We start from the raw sequence: 16,466 nt of genomic DNA, 5'->3' as shown, positions 1-16,466 counted from the left end.
CCAGTGTTGAGACAATCTTTAAAAGGCCTTAGAGGAGCAAAGATCTACAGTAGAACAAGAAAACTCAAGAACCATAGAGCTGGACAGGAAAGATTCACAGAACAAGTCACTGCCTTGCACCGGGAAGGAGAAAGGATAAACCTTAACTCCATGGAGTTTAACAGCAATGGCAGACCCTAAATCACACTGGACCCAGAAAACCTGAGTTTCAGGTTACATCCATAATAGCAAAGAGATAAAAATATGAGAAAACATATTCTTTCATTGGTCTTGTGTGGATTTACCCTGGGGAGCCCATTAGCACCGTATGACACAGCACATGCACTCAAAGGCATGCTACAGTTACAGGAATATGTGTATGCAGACTTCCTCCTCTCGTCACAAAGCCTGACATTGCTATTAAAAAACCCTATCAACTAAAGGAAGGCCAAGTATCACCCTGAAGGTAATTTCAGTCAATTACACCTCTGGCATTGACACTTTTTTTTTCTGCAAAATTCAGACTTGGGGAAGATAGTCACTTAAATCCCCATTTTAGACTATATTAAATAAAAAGCATATAACATAAAGATAAAAAACTGCAGAAAAAAAAGTTCTACTCTCTCCACTGACTTGCCTTTTGCTTTTTTCCTGCTTTTCCAAACAGGTTGTTTTGATCTCAAAGTGTAAGGCTTAGATTCACCAAGATCCAAAGAGAAGTAACAGAACCTGATAATGCACTTCAGAACAGTCAAACCAGGCTCTCCTTCACTTGCTCTGCAGAACTGTCCTCAGTTTTCTCCTCTGGCTTCAGCAGATTTAGTATATACAGACCAACAGTCTCTTCCTTTCTAGCTCAGTGCCAGCAATAACTTCTGAGATTCTCATTCTGCATACCAGCTAAACTCAAGCTTTTTTCACTTGTTTTGCTTTTTGGATGATTTCTGAATTCAACTAGATATACACCAATTCCTAGACTTTTCCTTAGGTTCTAGCGTAAGCAAATCCTTATTTGGAACGTTCTGGCAGATCTTCACTCCTGGTCTAAACTAGCCTTTTATTCCTAGTCAGTAACCTGCTATTCTTTAGTCTCCTGGGGAAAATGTTACACAAGAGCTAACAAAATGTGTCTCATTTGGCTAAAACAACTAATACACCAAGAGTGCAGAATTTTGGCTTATAAATAGTTAGCCTTTATATTTGGCTTTCCTGGAATTCTCTATGCCACAATTACGCATTTGAAACAGCTAATAGAATAAAACTCGAATGAAATTCAAAGGCAAGCTAGCCAACAATCTGAACCTTTTAAAGAACTGTAGGTAACTGCTAGATATTAAAAGGCATACGTATATATGTGTTTGGGGGGTGTGTGTGTGTGTATAAATATCACCCTGACCACTATTTGTTTTGCAGCATAAATTTTGGAAAGTAGACATCAGAAGTATTATGCTTTATAGACAAATCTATACTGGTCTCTTTGGAATGTATTTGGCATAATACATTCTAGATATGTTTTTTAGTGTCCTGTAGATTATACTTTCCTATGCTTTTTCCCTTTTACACATTGTAAATATTTTTTTTTTTTTCTCCAGGCTTCCTATGAAGAGGATTCTTCTTCCTAATAAACGGTTACTTAACATTACATTAGTGAAGATATAAACAACAAACAATTAACTACACACATGCAGAACATCAACAGTACCTTAGGCTTAGTCCAGCAGAAGCTATCCTTTTATGACACCTGACAGTCTTACCATCCTTGAACTGCCTCTAAGTGGTACTATAATACAAATATATATCTGCATAATATATTTATTTATATATAGATATATCCATCTTTCTAGAAAGATATTACATTTTTCAAAATAATCAAATAGTTCTTCAGCTTCCTCTCCCAATAAAAAAAAAAGGGGGAGGGAACCATAGGAATTTAAGGTACCTACTACTATTATGTATGCAAAGAAAGAGGGTAATATATATACACAATTAAATATAATTACAAAAGGACAGATGCATATGACTAAATTTGTCAACGTACTGATTTTCCCCTCAATAGTCTAGTGGAGCTATAGGTCCCTCAATAATAAACAGACCTACCAACAACAAGCTTGCTTGTCTTAGTTGTATCTTTAGGTCTCCTTAGAAGCAGTTTACAGAACCCACAGCACTGCATTAAAGACACTCAGAAGACAGCTTTTCGAATTAGACACAAGCAAGGTCAAAGAGAAGTGAAGCAGAAGAAGAGTATACACATACTTGCACTATGCAGAAGCATCCAAGCACACTGAAACAGATTCAAATTAAGTTTAGTCTGCCACTGCTATTACATGGTTGGTTAAGACTACAGAAAGCTCCCAGTTAAGAAAAGTAGACAGTGTATCAGTTAAGACTGCAGCTATGTAATCCACATAACCTATTATATGAGCCTGGAAGAGAACATTATTTTCTGTTAAATCTACTGGTGTTTTCTTACCAGTACCTACTAGGCCACTGTTGACCTATGAACTATCTACATCCTTGCAGAATATAGATGCCTAACTAAGCTGGACACTGGGTAGTTAGGGCAGCGCAGAAATTAAACTGGTAATTCACCTGAAAAAAAACTATGATAAATTGTAACTCATGCTGACAAGTGGACTACTTCCATATTGGCACAGGTATCTCTGCACAACATTGCACTGTCAACTTCCCAAGAGAAGTAGCAAGTAAGTGAACTTGGAATTATCTCAACAAAATGGCAATGCTTCTTTCCCAGTTCGTAGCACAAGGCAATCCATACCTCAAATTAACTTCTAGTTTAGCTGCTATGGGTGACGTTATATTCAAAGTGCCTTGCTGTGGCAGAATATTCTATTGAATAAACTTAGTTTTCACTGATGTAATCTTCTGCTAGAAAACTATAGCCAATTCTTTTTCACAGTGAACTTTTCTTTCAGATGGACAGTGACTCAAGTAAATACTAACTTCACAACTTGAAGGCGGGGGGAGAAAAGCCAACAACTTATCCACATATCCCACTTTCCCCAGATTAATAGGAAGAAATACCATGACCACACCTTCTGAAGGAAGATATCTCTAACTGTACAATTTTGCGTGATGAGGGTATGACCAAATTCTTGACTGAAATCTCAAGTCCATAATTTTAACTTTCACCTTCTTTCTCATAAAAACTAGTGTTCCTTTAAATATATTATGGGGTAGCTTTACAAGCTTCCTAACTTGTAGAAATCTAACAAATACAAGCACATAAACACACTCCTATCTCAATACATTTTCCAAGACTACTACTGACCTGCACAGTCAGTAGCAAGGGTATTACAAGAAAACCGATCATTTTTCTTTTTCATCCCTCTCCACAACAGCATTCATCTTTTAGAGTTCTTCTCTACCTAAATGTAAGAGTTCAGTATTTAAGTTTAAGTCTGTAAAAGGAGGTTTTGGGAAAAAAAAAACCCTAAATATAACCAATATGGCAGCTATCCAAAGCAGAGATGCAAGCTTTTCCTGTTCAGTTAAGTTCTACTCTTTAAAAATCCTTTCAAGAGTTTTCCATCAGAAAATACCCATAGCAAACAAAAAATGCAAGCATTAAAAGTAACACAGATATTAAGAAAAATAACCAGACGAACAGTAAGTTTAAGAGAAGATTTGTCAAGTGACACATAATTATGAATAGTGTTAACATACTAGATGTGTGCTACACAGAAAGTGAAAGTGCCACTGCAGTACTATAGGGAAGAACAATACAAAAGCAGCTAGTCCTCAGCTAGGCTACTTTCCAAAGTTAAGGAATTAAAGGACCTAAACGACTTATTTCATACCTTTTATCCAATTTAACTACCCAGAATGCTTCAGTTTCTTTGGCTACTCATTGCTGCACCTGTTTCCAAAACATCTTCAGCTGGCTTAGCCTGTGACTAATGGCAGCCATTTCCAGGGAGTGGCTATTTAAGGAAAGATCCTTGCTCTGATTCCACAAAACTCTTCAACATATTAAAGAACAGAGAGTAAAATTTTGGAAGTTGTATAGGTGATATAAGACTCTATTCATTGCTTTCAAATGTGCTGAAGTTATTCTGTAAAGCTCAGGGTTTTTTTTCTTAAAAGTCTTTAAGCCTCTTATACTAAAACCTTCATATTTTTTTTAGCCTCTTTTCAAAAACTAACATTTAGGATTACTAAAGTGAAAGAGAAAAAACCTATGCAAGTTTTACTTGCTAGTCCTCTGTAGATCAACAATTCTAGCATTACTTTCCACACGAAACTTCATTCTGCTCTGAAAAGCTCAACAAGAGGCATTCCAAGGGGTCTTTGGTACCCAAGGCAATGCAGCATTCTCACCATGCCCAATAAAATGCCAGTATCTCTGTCAAATGAACAGGTTATGGCATCAACTACATATGCCAATAAAATTCTATTCAATTATATTTTTATGATCAACTTCCCCCCCCCCCCAAGCCTAAGAAGATGACTGAAGAAAAAATCTGAAATACACAGCTTAAAGAATAAACCTAATCATCCAGTACTACTGTATGACTAATCAGCCCACTGTAATATTTGCTTTCACAGAAATACTGTGCATCATCACTGCTAAAAGCAGAATAGCCAGCTAAAGAGTTCACACTGGCCCTTCTGCCCACATACTCATTCGTGTACTTGGCTGGAATGTTGTTTCAGTGGGCTCAAAAGCTGTATTAACAAAAATTGCCGGGTGAAAAGATGTTGCAGTTCTTTTAAGATTAAGCAGTTTTCCTGTAAACACAGGGTAGTCCCATTTGCAGGTGGCATTCAAGTACTGATGTGTGTTTTTCTCTTCCCAAGTTTAATTCTGAGCAAACACAGTAAGGATAGCCAGCTACAGCAATAAGATAGCAAAGTTCTGGAACTGTCCCTGAATAGGTCTGAAATCAAGCACCTGAAGTTTGCCATTTTCTCTCTCTAAAATTTTTTTATATATGCATTTCTATGAAGATCATAAAAGCCGATTTGCTTCCTCAAAGTTCCAACTAAGTAAACACAATATACACAACTAGAGAAACTTTATCAGACCAGCTTAAGTATCATGATTTTTATTCCACAGAATAGGTGCCATGTTTTATATTTATTATCAGATCGTAATTAAGATTTTATTACATCATTTCAAATGTTCAATTAAGTGCTGTTGCACAACAAGTTATTCCAGACAGAAACAGGTAGGATTGTTCTCTATTTAAATGCAGAGTAGTAAACTTCTAGTGAACTGAAATCAGTGCTATGAACAGATATAAATAAAAGCATTCCACTCTAAAGATGACCACTTCAGTTGCTATCTAGATGCTACTGATGCCATGTACATTACCAGTGAAAAAAGTCTGCCATAGCAGGACATACACCTGTCTCTATCATTGATATACTATTATTACACTGTCATCAAAACAGAATTTTTCTTACTATTTAGAATGTAACAAAAGCAACTTATTCACTTCACTTGCCTCTGAAAACCCGAACCACCCTACACTAGTAAGTGTACATATAAATATATACTCTGTATTATCTGAGAAAAGTCACCGTATTAAATAAGAGATTTATTCTAATACAGTGAAATACGTTTAACTTATCAATCCAAACATTTTGGCTAGCATCAGGCAAAGTAAACTGAAATCAGAGTATTAGCTGAACAGCCAAAGAATTACCAACAGAGAAAAACTGAATTACTGCGGACAGATATGTAATATACATACTAATACTTTCTGGAACTTCATGTTACATTATTCCAGGGAACACAGTTAAAAGAGCAGCCTCAGCAGCCTGATTTCAAAATGGATCAAGCATAGTAGAATATATTTGAGTGTGATTCTTTGCAGGTTCCAGCCCATGTATGCAATACTGTCCATCGTCAGATTACATCATCTTTTATACTACTTGATTTTTAGGTACATAAAAGCTGCACTAGTAATCTGTAGGTAAAGGAGTGAATCCAGACTTCAATGTCTTTTAAATTATCCAGCATCGCAGGAAAATAGGCACAAAATTTCAGGAAGACGACAAAGACACAGCACAGTTACCCAGATAATGTTCTATGGGTAAACGTATGTGGACTGTAATTATAAAGTTCTGGAAGATCATGTCAGAATAAATCTGCATTCACAAAATGGAAATGACTTAAAGGTGGACTGTTGTCTCTATTTTTGTCTCTGTTCCAGGCAGCAAGGTATTGGAAAATCCCATACTCTTAAATTTTAAGCTATAGTGCAGTCTTACTTATGTTAAAGTACTTCACTATCTCCCTCAATGCACATCTAGCATGACAACCTTCTAAAGAAACTGGAGTGGAAATTTATTACGTTATTCCTGTACAAAATACAAAAAATGCTTTTGTATTTATGGAAGCACAACAATTAAGAATTATATGTATTTTCTTTCTAAGTTTAGTGATGTAATTTGAGGTAACATTCATCTAGTATTACAGCAATGTCTACCTTCCAATAAGCAATGCAGCAAAATAAGTTAAAAAGTGAAAACAAATTTTCCGTTAGAAATTCCTCAATTCTGAAATGCTGGTGTAATATGTACTCATTTCCAAAATGTCTCAACCCCTATTTTCCTCCCAGGAAAAGAAGTTACATTAACCTAAGTGTCACAGCATTAACAAAAAGATTAAGCTAACACTCTTTCACTTGAGCACTCATACAGGTTATTGGAAAGTCTAACTTCCAGCATTATAAATTAATCTAAAGCATTCTTTGTAACCTTAGAAGAATGCATTCTACATTTATCTTTAAGAAAACATGAAGTGGACTATTTCAAATGCACAAATAAGAGGTTTAGCACTTGCAATCTGCTGTTGAGAGGACAGCTGAAAATCTGAAGGAAAAAATTATCGCAGTGGATCAGGTTGCCCTGCCACAAACTGAAACACTTTTTTCAGGTCAGAAAAGAATGTGAAGAAAAAAAATAAACAAAAAAATACTCCCTATTACATTATTTATTACCAGCTGCTGAAACCTTACATCAGATACACTTGGTTCTGAATTTCACTGAAGTTAAATCCCATTTCCTTGCCCTCAGAAGGCCAGTATGAACAATTAATAATGAGTCAGTAGGGCATCCAAGAGGAAAAAGGGAAAAGGCTCCCAGGCAAAAGTTCAACGAGAACCACAGTTCTTGGAAAGAAAAGTAACAAATGTCTTCCAAATTTCTGCATTAGGTTTCTGGTAGTAAGTAGAAAGTGTCACACACCTTATTCTACCATATCCAACTGGCATCCAACTCCTGATTGTCACTGGGTCTTCTCTAATCTACCCATAAATATATGGGCCGCCTTAACATACAAAGAATCAAAGGCTTGACTTCCATTCCTTCAATTTCCTTATCAAAGAAAGAGTGATGTAATTTCTTCCCAAATTAATCATTTCCAACTGTTTTGATTTCGAAAAAAGGTAAACCAGTCGCTTAATTCTTACACCCATTGGTCAAAATATTGTCATAATGTATTAACATAAGTGTTAGTTACATGAAGATTATCACCTTTATGGTATAGGAATCTAAGATTTATAAATATTTTTCTGCAGATAAATATAATAGCAACTGTTTCTCTAGTTGGGGGGGGGGGAGGGGAAGATATTATTGATAGTGAGCTTTCCAAGTGTTGAATAAGAACCTGAGGAAGATAGAGAAGCAAAGCTTATGTTGGCCTCCTTAAAAAGTACTTAAAATACATTCTTTTTTGTGTTTAATACCATCTCTTCTTTAAAACCCCTTCACCTTTCCAACTTGAAATCATAGTTTATCATACCAAAAATTAAATTTTATTTGTCACCTTCAAGGCACAGCCACAATTCCATTTAATGGTTTCATTCAACACCTTCCAGAAAACATGAGAGTTCAAACCTCTAGAGAAGTGCCATGTTCTAGCTCGTAAGCAAGCCTAGAAAAACCTCTATTGCACTTTCACGTGTAGACAGTTTACAAAATGTTTAACCTAACGACTGCAAAGTGCTAACTTGGCAGAGGGATGGGGAGGAATGTGTTCACAAGCAGTTTAAGCTCATCCAAATCAGTCTTGGTGCACTTCTGCTTTCCTCTCCTTCCTTCCTCCACCCCAATGGTAGGGATCAGCCAGGTCAGGGACTGGCTACAACTGAAGAATTATTTATCTGATTGTTGTTAATTTCAGTTTGATTCAGTACACCCCGGGACCACCCAAACGGACTGCTGGCACAAAAGACAAGAATAAACAGCCAGGAGTGGAAGAAGTGTACAAAAATGCATTCTTCCACGACCATACAAACTTAATCTGACAAACTACTTAAGAAACCAAATCCTTTGCTGTAGGTTGTTGGGGGACAAACCAACAGATTAAACAACGAGAACAGAAAACTCACTCTTCTGCCCAAGAACAGTGTTATTCACCAGTTAGTCCAACTCGGGCAATCTGCTCTGCAACAGAGCTCTGTAGATGTCTGCACTCACAATTACTTTAAATGACAACTGATGAATGCTGTATCTAGTGTGCTCCTTAAGGTGGTCTGCAGAAGTCACCATCAAAGACGCAAGTAATTTGGGAGTTCAGGATGCTTAAAGGGTTTTTCTTTAGTGTACTACCTACCTTATTCATTCCAGGGCACATACAGGCTTCAAAAACAACAGCAATGGGAGCAAGTAACTCCAGGTTAACTGGAGATGAAATGACTACTGCTTTTGCTCACAGTAAGGAAAACACCTTCTCATGGTTGGGCACTACAATGTTTGTGCTTAGCTCATAAGAAAAATCTTCTTCATAGTGCTCCCCACAGGTTCAGGAAACCCTGGAATAGCACTACTCCACATCTAATTAATTAATATAGTATCACTCAGGAAGTCACCACCACACAGTGGTCGTACACAATGCAGGTGGGTCACCTCAGTCGTAGTTTTCTACGAGTAACTCAGCAACACTCTCCACCACCCTGCTCTGACAGCCTCACAGCTGCGTTTCCAGAGCTTGCTTACTAACACTTCTTGCTAAACAGGTCATGACTGCTTTATATGCTGCCTTCCGAGCAAAGGGAAAAAAAAAAAAAAAAAAAAAAGGCACAATAGTGCTTTATTGAATTTATTCCCTGGTTCAAACTAATCTTCAGAAGGAAAATAGATGTCTTGTCAAGTATAGAATATCAAAGTGGCCTGCTGTTTTTTCCATACTTGAATCCCCTGAAATATCCTCTCATCTGGTCACCCCATGTTAACAAAAAAAAAAAAAAAAAAAAAAAAGAAAAATCCCCCATCACCCAGATTTATGACTTTCCATCAAAACCTTTTAAAATAATTATTCTAACACTTATTAAATGACTAACATTTAGTTTATGCATAGGGCTGAATAATTTTCCTTAGTTCCCTGGAGGCCTTTTGAAATCTTTCTTTGAAAGTCTTTAAAAATCCATTCCATGCACATGCAAGCAAGTATCTAGTGAGTGGTAGTAAGCACAGTAACTGGACAACACTGGAAGTGCTAAATAGGAGAGGCAGAAAAGGAGTATTTGTTACCGAAGCACATCAACGAAAAATCAAGCACCCATACAAGCCCTGACTTAACATTTCTCAACTGCGACCTGAATAATATATAGGGCAAACCCAATTCAAGATCCATGTTTATTCAGATTTGTACATTTCCGTAAAAACAGCTGAAGTACCTATTATAGTAAATAGAACTGCAGGGAACATACTACTGCATTTCACAACAGGTTAACTACTTTTAAGTACAAACTAATAAATAATCTAGCATTTGGATGGCTCTGTATCATATTAGGGTGCAAAAGTAAATTTAAGCTTAGGTTTTTCTATAAAATTTGTTACCTTTTTCAAATGAGGAAATCTCAAACTCCCTTTATTTTTATTCTTCAGCCTATTATAAAAGCATGTATTTCTAAGGAAAATGTGTGTATCTGTAGGGTTTAAACAAAAATTCAAAACCAGTTTACAACAACAGCGTAATTTCAACCTTTCTCAAAGTTAGCCGCTTTTTTTCAGTTTATATGACCAGCGAAGCATTCAGATTAGGAATTTGACAGTGACTGTAAAGCTCAACACCTCAAAACTTCCGCATTTTGTTTCAAAAGACTTCTCAACTACAATAGCCGAATTTCTTTGAACACACACATGCAATGTGTATCACAGCATGCTTCTGCACTACATGTATACAACACTTGTTTCAGACTACAAAGTTAACTGAATAACCATCTCAAAGTGTTCTAGTGAAGATACATGCATATTCATTATTCTGCCTACTACTATTTTTCTTAGACAGCATCCTGATACAATAGTCCTGCTGCTGTGAGAGCACTGATCCATAAATCCTTCACCAACTTTGAAGATAACAGTACAGGCAGTTTAATTTTTCTAATCCTCATAGTTTATTACAACTTTAGTCTTCTCAGCCTAACACAGTCTTTTTTCCACTAGGTGGTCTAATTAACTTTGAGTCCTTATCAACACAACTACTGATTAGTACCATACTAAACATGCAGATTGAAGTTCAAGACTTCCATGTTGTTTAGCCACTGTAAAATATACTGAGATTGGCATTTCAAAAGTGCAAATAAACGATTTCAAAATAACATAGATTATTCCAACGTGACTTGTAATTGCTTGTAAGTGCAAGTGGTGTTTGCTTTGCTTTCTACATAATTATGCAAGCACGAGGAAGTCAGTAACTGCCTCTGATCACTTGTTCAAACTGGAACATCAGGACAGAATTTAAGAATATAATTTTCCATAATGCAAAAACAAATTACAGGGGAAAACCACCTTTAAAACTTACCTGTTCTCCTACCTCCAGCACAAAACCTACTCTAATGGTACTCTTTATTTATAAATCTCCATTTCTGCTGTAATTCAAATAGTTAACCAGAAAGTGAAAGGTCACTACATTCCATGACTGGTTTCCAGCCTTCGTAAGAGCAATAGGACTTTCAGCTGACTTGTGCTCGAAGTTGGAAATTGGTGACTGAAAAGTTTACTAGATATTTCACTTTTGTCCTCTGCCATACTGGCAGAGAATACGAGCAACAGACTAACTGGCTTTAAGGGAAAGCAGTTAACAGCATCAGTGTGCACCAGCGATCTCTGTGGATAGCTAGAGAGATCACTAGGAAAGACTACTGAAACCAACGTGTAAACTCAGGATGAATTAAAAAAACCCAAAACACTATAAACTGTACACACAACTTCCTTAATTTGTTAGCCTGGCAGCTCTGAGCGAGCACTCAGGAACATCTAGGGCTACTAAACAGAAATACTACAACCACTAAGTATTTCATTTTTTACAAACTGAAAAATATTAACATGCAAATACCATCAAAACATTCAAAACAATCATTTCAGACCATTTAATTTATAGTGCATTCCTCAAGCTTCTGGGACATCCACTATTTTTATCTCCAGTCAGCAGTGAACTTTTTAGCTACAGTGGGTATATTACCCTCATTCACATATTTAAATATCATAAAAATCTCAGGAGCATTTACAGTAGTTGTACAATGGTACAAATCATCAGCGAAACTGAGCTTGTCCGTCTGTCTTTCTTTAAAAGCAGAGACTTCGCTTTCCTGGCATTTATTTGCTGACTTTGGGGAAAAAATAAAAACAAACTATAATAATGTTTTCATATATATTGCTACCTACCTTGTAGGTAGTGATTTGATGGCATGCAATTAGTTTTTTAAATAATCAGATTCTACATGCTTCCAAAGCATATTTAATGCAAAAAGACCTTATGCAGAAGGTGCTTAACTTTAAAAAATAAAAGCTTCACTACAACATACAAACCGTCTTAGCCATTATCTATACAACTACTATCAGAGGTCATCTATCACAGGAAAACACCTGATTCAGTAGAACATCACAAGAACAGTCATGTCAAGACTTGAATGCTTCTTCTACGACATATTTCAAGATATTTCCAGGCTGCCTTCAAGTGGCCTTTGCAGTCCATGGGAGGACTACTTACTAGGCTAAAGTTACTAGTTTATACAAGTGACTTTTATTTACTTGGATTAAGTTGGTTTATTGCAGGGAGAACAATCAAGCCAACAGCTTTGGAGGTGGTACTCTCCTAGCAAGCAGCACACCTCTCTTGTCTCAGAAGGTTTCAAAATGCAAGAGCGTGAGTGACTTACAGATTTCTATCAGTTCAGCTTGGTGCTCTTCCTAAATATACCTCACTATGTTTTACAAAGAACGATAAGCATCCTATCCATACCACGCAGATAGGAAAAAAAGTCAGTAAAGCTACATGAGTTGTTCAAGTTCACCCCGAGAGACAAAGATACCAACAAGGAATCCAGTTCTAATGCTCTGGGCACCAGAATACACAACCCTCCCCATGTGAAAGAATGACCAAAGCATAAATCAAAACAGGGGCCTCCATCGTACAGTCAGCAGCAAGTCTGCAGTCAGCAGACTCAAAGTAAGACTAGGCCTTAAAGCATTAAATCCTCTACATGCTGAAGTGTCCTTGAGGAATACTCTTTCAATAACTCACAAAATAAATGCACGCAAATATACAATCATATTTAAACAGTATCTTGATCTAGTAGTCAGTATTACCTTGTAGTGATACGAACAGAAAGCTAAGAATAGTCTTAAGCACTCTTCCTTACTGCTTCTTATTGGACTTAATCCTTGTAAGCTCGGAAAATAAACTACAAATTCAAGCCAGGCAGAAAAGACTGATGCACTGTATTATTCCTGGTATCTTAAAAAAGAGTCTTCATTAAACTGTTGAATCTTAGAAACTTCTGTTAAGCTACAAAGTCTGTTAAAAGTTTCACTGTAGTAACTAAAGCTTCAACATAATGACTTAAAGATTAACCTCACTTAACATTACAGGGCACAGTAAATAAAGTACTAGGAGTTATCTCAAGCATACGTAAGTTTAATGCTACACACACAGACTGCAAAAACTGCAGACTTAAACTCAGCATTTGAACACACTGGCAGAATTATCCAGATTTAAAAATGCAATAGTATCACAAACCTTATCAAAGAATAAGTAAGCTGGGAGCTTTTATATATATATATATTTACAGGTTTCTCTGTTTGCTACTTTAAATTGAAGCATGTTATACATTCAGTTCAGCCTGAAGTGGGGGTCTCTATCAGTATTCCACAGAACACTGCATTCCACTTGTGATCCGACCTCCTCATCCTCGCAAACTGTCTATCTACATATTTATATGGCTCCGCAACCACAGTATCTGAACCTAATCTCTATGGTAACTGTGAGATTTGTTTACATGGAGAAAGAATATTAGAAATGTATGTAAATTTAGCTGTTGTTTAAGTAAGTGTTTCTCCTTATGGGGGAAAAAAGCTCCCTATACTGCCTCCTATTTCTCTCGCTTCCTTCTCCTGCATCTCCACCAGGCAATGAGCCACATTTGGAAAGCTCCGTATCGTACTACAACAGCCTGTTGTTGTAAATTCATAAATAGTTTACTTTTAATGAGAAAGACGTTTTGCAGTATTTTAGATCTTAACACTCGTTAAAGAAAGATCATAGGTAGGGCAATTAAAACATGGTCTTTTAAAAGACACTGTTAAGTCTCCAAGTAAAAAAAACCCAAACATTCTAAACCTTCAACAGCTACACAAAAAGACTTAAAGTTTGCTGCTCAGTAACTCAGATCAATCCAGAAATTGAAACAGTCTGTATCATTTACCGTTTACAGCATGTGAATATAGTATGAGGTATACATTTTACATAATACTCATTCACAGATGGTAGCACAACTCTTGATAGTACAAGACACCCCCCCCCCCCGATTGCTCTTTTTTATTAATAAATATCAAAGAGATGGGTGTATCACAGGTTTGTTACAATTATTTTTTTTTATATGATTTACAGTATTTTTCAAATGAGATTTACTGCTGCCCAGCAGGACCGGCAGCTGAATTACATGGGGGGTCATGGTAACATAAATGGCAGTTTAAGTGAGACATATCAGCAAAATGATAAAAAAAGCCTAACAAACCTAGCTGTTAAAAACTATGTTTAGGTACACAGATCATTGCCACACACACAAGAAATCATTCTACTCCACCGACACATTTTTTTCTATAAAACGTGTGCAATATATTGCAAATAAATAGTCTAGGAAGGCCTAAGAGAAGAAAAACGAGCAGCGATGAGGTAGGTGAGCAGCGATGAGGTAGGTGAATGCTACAGAGCACTGAGAAGAAAATTAGAACCTGTTTGGAAATCTTTCTGCACCTTACAGCAGTCATTTCACTGCAGAGAATCCCTTACGTGCACCCTCCCTGATCGTATCAAGATTATTCATTCAACAAAACTGTTATTAACGAACAGAAAGTTAAGTAAATGTACCATTTACCCTCTATTCAAGTAAACACGGTTGCATAGCCAGCATTTCCCCTGCAACGTTACTTTCTCAAGCAGGGTGACTGTCCCCTGCTCCTCCATGAAGCAAGCTCAGCCCAGGCAGCCATGTCCTTACTCTCCTACAAACAATGTTTCTGAAGGAGACCAACCCCTGCTCCACCAACTTACGGTTCCCCCCCAGCATAAGGCAGCCGAGCAAAACCTGCCCCACCGTCGGCTTACGAGCAAAGGCACCAAAACACAGCAGTGGGGGCGAAGCAACCCGCAGTCTGGATCCGCACCAGCACCGCACCGAGCCTCTCGCCGGGGTCGGGACAGATGGACTGACAGATAGGACAGCATTTCTTCATGCAACCCTCCCTTCCTTCCCCTCCCAGGCACACAAGCGAGTGTTTTACCTTCATGATGAGCTCAGGCTGCGGTAAAAGCCTCGGCAAGGGCTGAGCGCTGGACCTGGAATTTAAAACAAAGCGCTAAGGCACCGCACCAGCCGCTCGCACCGGGCGGGGGGAGGGGAGGCAGCGATCGGGGTGGGGGCGCTGGGCTCCTCCCGAAACTCCCCCTTCGCATTCCCCGGATCCCCCCACTATCTCCCCGCTGAACCCCCCTCCCCTCCCTCCTCGGCCGCTGCTTCCCCTCCAGCCCCACACACCGCGGCTTCCCCTACACTCGCTGCCATTGACGCCATTTCTGTCAGAGGAGGAGAAACTTGCCACAACAACAACCCACCCCCAGCCTCCCCGGCTGCCGCGGGGGGGGGGAGGCGTCCCCGGCTGCCTCCCCGGGGCGCTGCGCCCCCTCCCCAGGCACCCAGCAGGCGGGAGGGGACCCGCCAGGGTCCCAGCCCCGGGACCCCCCCTACACACACACATACTTTTACTGCGGGGAGCCGGAGAGAGGGAAGGAGGAGAGAGGAAGGGAGGCTCTTCCTCCATTGTACGAGGAAGAGTGCCTGTGTGCGCGGCGGGGGAGCGGGGGTGTCGGTAGCAGCCCCCCCCGCCCCGACACACACACATACACACACACGCTTTTGTAGGGGCTGCGGCTCCGGATCGCGGCTCCTCCTCCCCCCCACCACCCCCCCTCAAATAAAGGAAAGCGCTGACTCCGCGGCAGGAGTTTCAGCAGCAACAGCCGCAACTCCCCGGCTCGGCGCAGCGGGTCCGGGCGGGGGGAGGGCGGGCGGGAGGCGGCGGAGGGGAAGAAAAGGAAGAAGAAAAGAAGGGAGCGGGGACGGGGAGGGAGGGGGGCGGGGAGAAAGGGGCCCGACCTGCTCGGCGGGGACACCGAGCGTGTGTGTGTGTGTGTGTGTGTGGGGGGGGGGGGGGGGGGGGGGGGGGAGGAGGGGGCTGGAGAAGCGGCCGGTCCCTCCCGCAGGCAGGCGGCAGCCGATCCCCCTCCCCCCCGCGCCGTCGCTGGGTGTTTGGGGCGGCGGGGGGGGGGGGGGGGGGGGAGAAGGAGGATCGCCGAGTCCCGCCGCAGTCTCGCTACGAGGAGAAAAACAACCGCCCCCCCTCCCCCCCGCACGCACGCCCCCGCCGCCGCCGCCCGGCCCCGCGCCCCCCCGAGGCCCCGCGCCGCCTTCTCACCCGCTGGCGGCGGGGCCGGGGGGCTCCTTCTCCGGCTCGGCGTCGTTACCTTTGTTCCGCGGCGCCCTCCCGCCCGCCCGCTACTCCCCCGACCCGAGGCGGGGGGGAGGGAAGGGAACGGGTCGAAGCCTCCCCTCAGCTCCGGGCCCTCTCGGCCGGCCTCGGCCCCCGCTCAACGCTCCGGCAACGGCTCTGCTCGCGGCGGCTCCGCGCGGCGCCCGGAGGGGGCCGATCCGTCCTGCGCGGACCCGGCGGTGGCGGCGGCGGTGACTGCTCGGCTCGGAGCCTCTCGGTCCCCCTCCCCCTCCCACACCGACTGCTTGACTGACGGGCGGACTGGCCAGGGCACGCCCCTCTCCCCGCCTCCTCCATTGGGCCCAGGCCCGCAGAGCCCGCCCTCCCCTCGGCCCCATTGGCCGCCGCATCGGAAATACTGACATCATTCTTCTCCACTTCTATGGAAACTGAGACTCGGCGCCGAGGGGCCTCATGGGTGCCGCTGTCCTCGCGCGCCCGCCGTGCCGGCTCGGGCAGGGGCG

At 40.8% G+C, this 16,466-nt stretch overlaps 1 protein-coding gene across 6 annotated transcripts in view; it reads right to left on the bottom strand.

The window, feature by feature from the left end:
• The window catches only part of ARID4B (AT-rich interaction domain 4B), a 93,526-nt gene extending 77,281 nt beyond the window's left edge, over positions 1 to 16,245 (bottom strand). For 2 of the 6 annotated variants that reach the window (XM_055810676.1, XM_055810680.1), the window contains exons 1-2: positions 15,977 to 16,245; positions 14,737 to 14,791 (exon numbers count right to left, since the gene is read on the bottom strand). In XM_055810676.1, coding sequence (XP_055666651.1) covers positions 14,737 to 14,742 — 6 coding nt within the window. In that variant the 5' untranslated portion in view covers positions 14,743 to 14,791; positions 15,977 to 16,245. Of the gene's footprint in view, positions 1 to 14,736; positions 14,792 to 14,990; positions 15,015 to 15,212; positions 15,355 to 15,444; positions 15,516 to 15,927 lie in introns of those variants that run through there. The other 4 variants (XM_055810677.1, XM_055810679.1, XM_027789100.2 and 1 more) reach the window with 4 other exon arrangements.
• Between the last annotated feature and the right edge of the window lie 221 nt (positions 16,246 to 16,466).

Source organism: Falco peregrinus, chromosome 7 (assembly GCF_023634155.1).
Source record: "Falco peregrinus isolate bFalPer1 chromosome 7, bFalPer1.pri, whole genome shotgun sequence".
In the NCBI taxonomy this organism is placed as follows: domain Eukaryota; kingdom Metazoa; phylum Chordata; class Aves; order Falconiformes; family Falconidae; genus Falco; species Falco peregrinus.
Note: the sequence above shows the minus strand (reverse complement) of the source record. Positions and strands in the feature narration are given on the sequence as shown.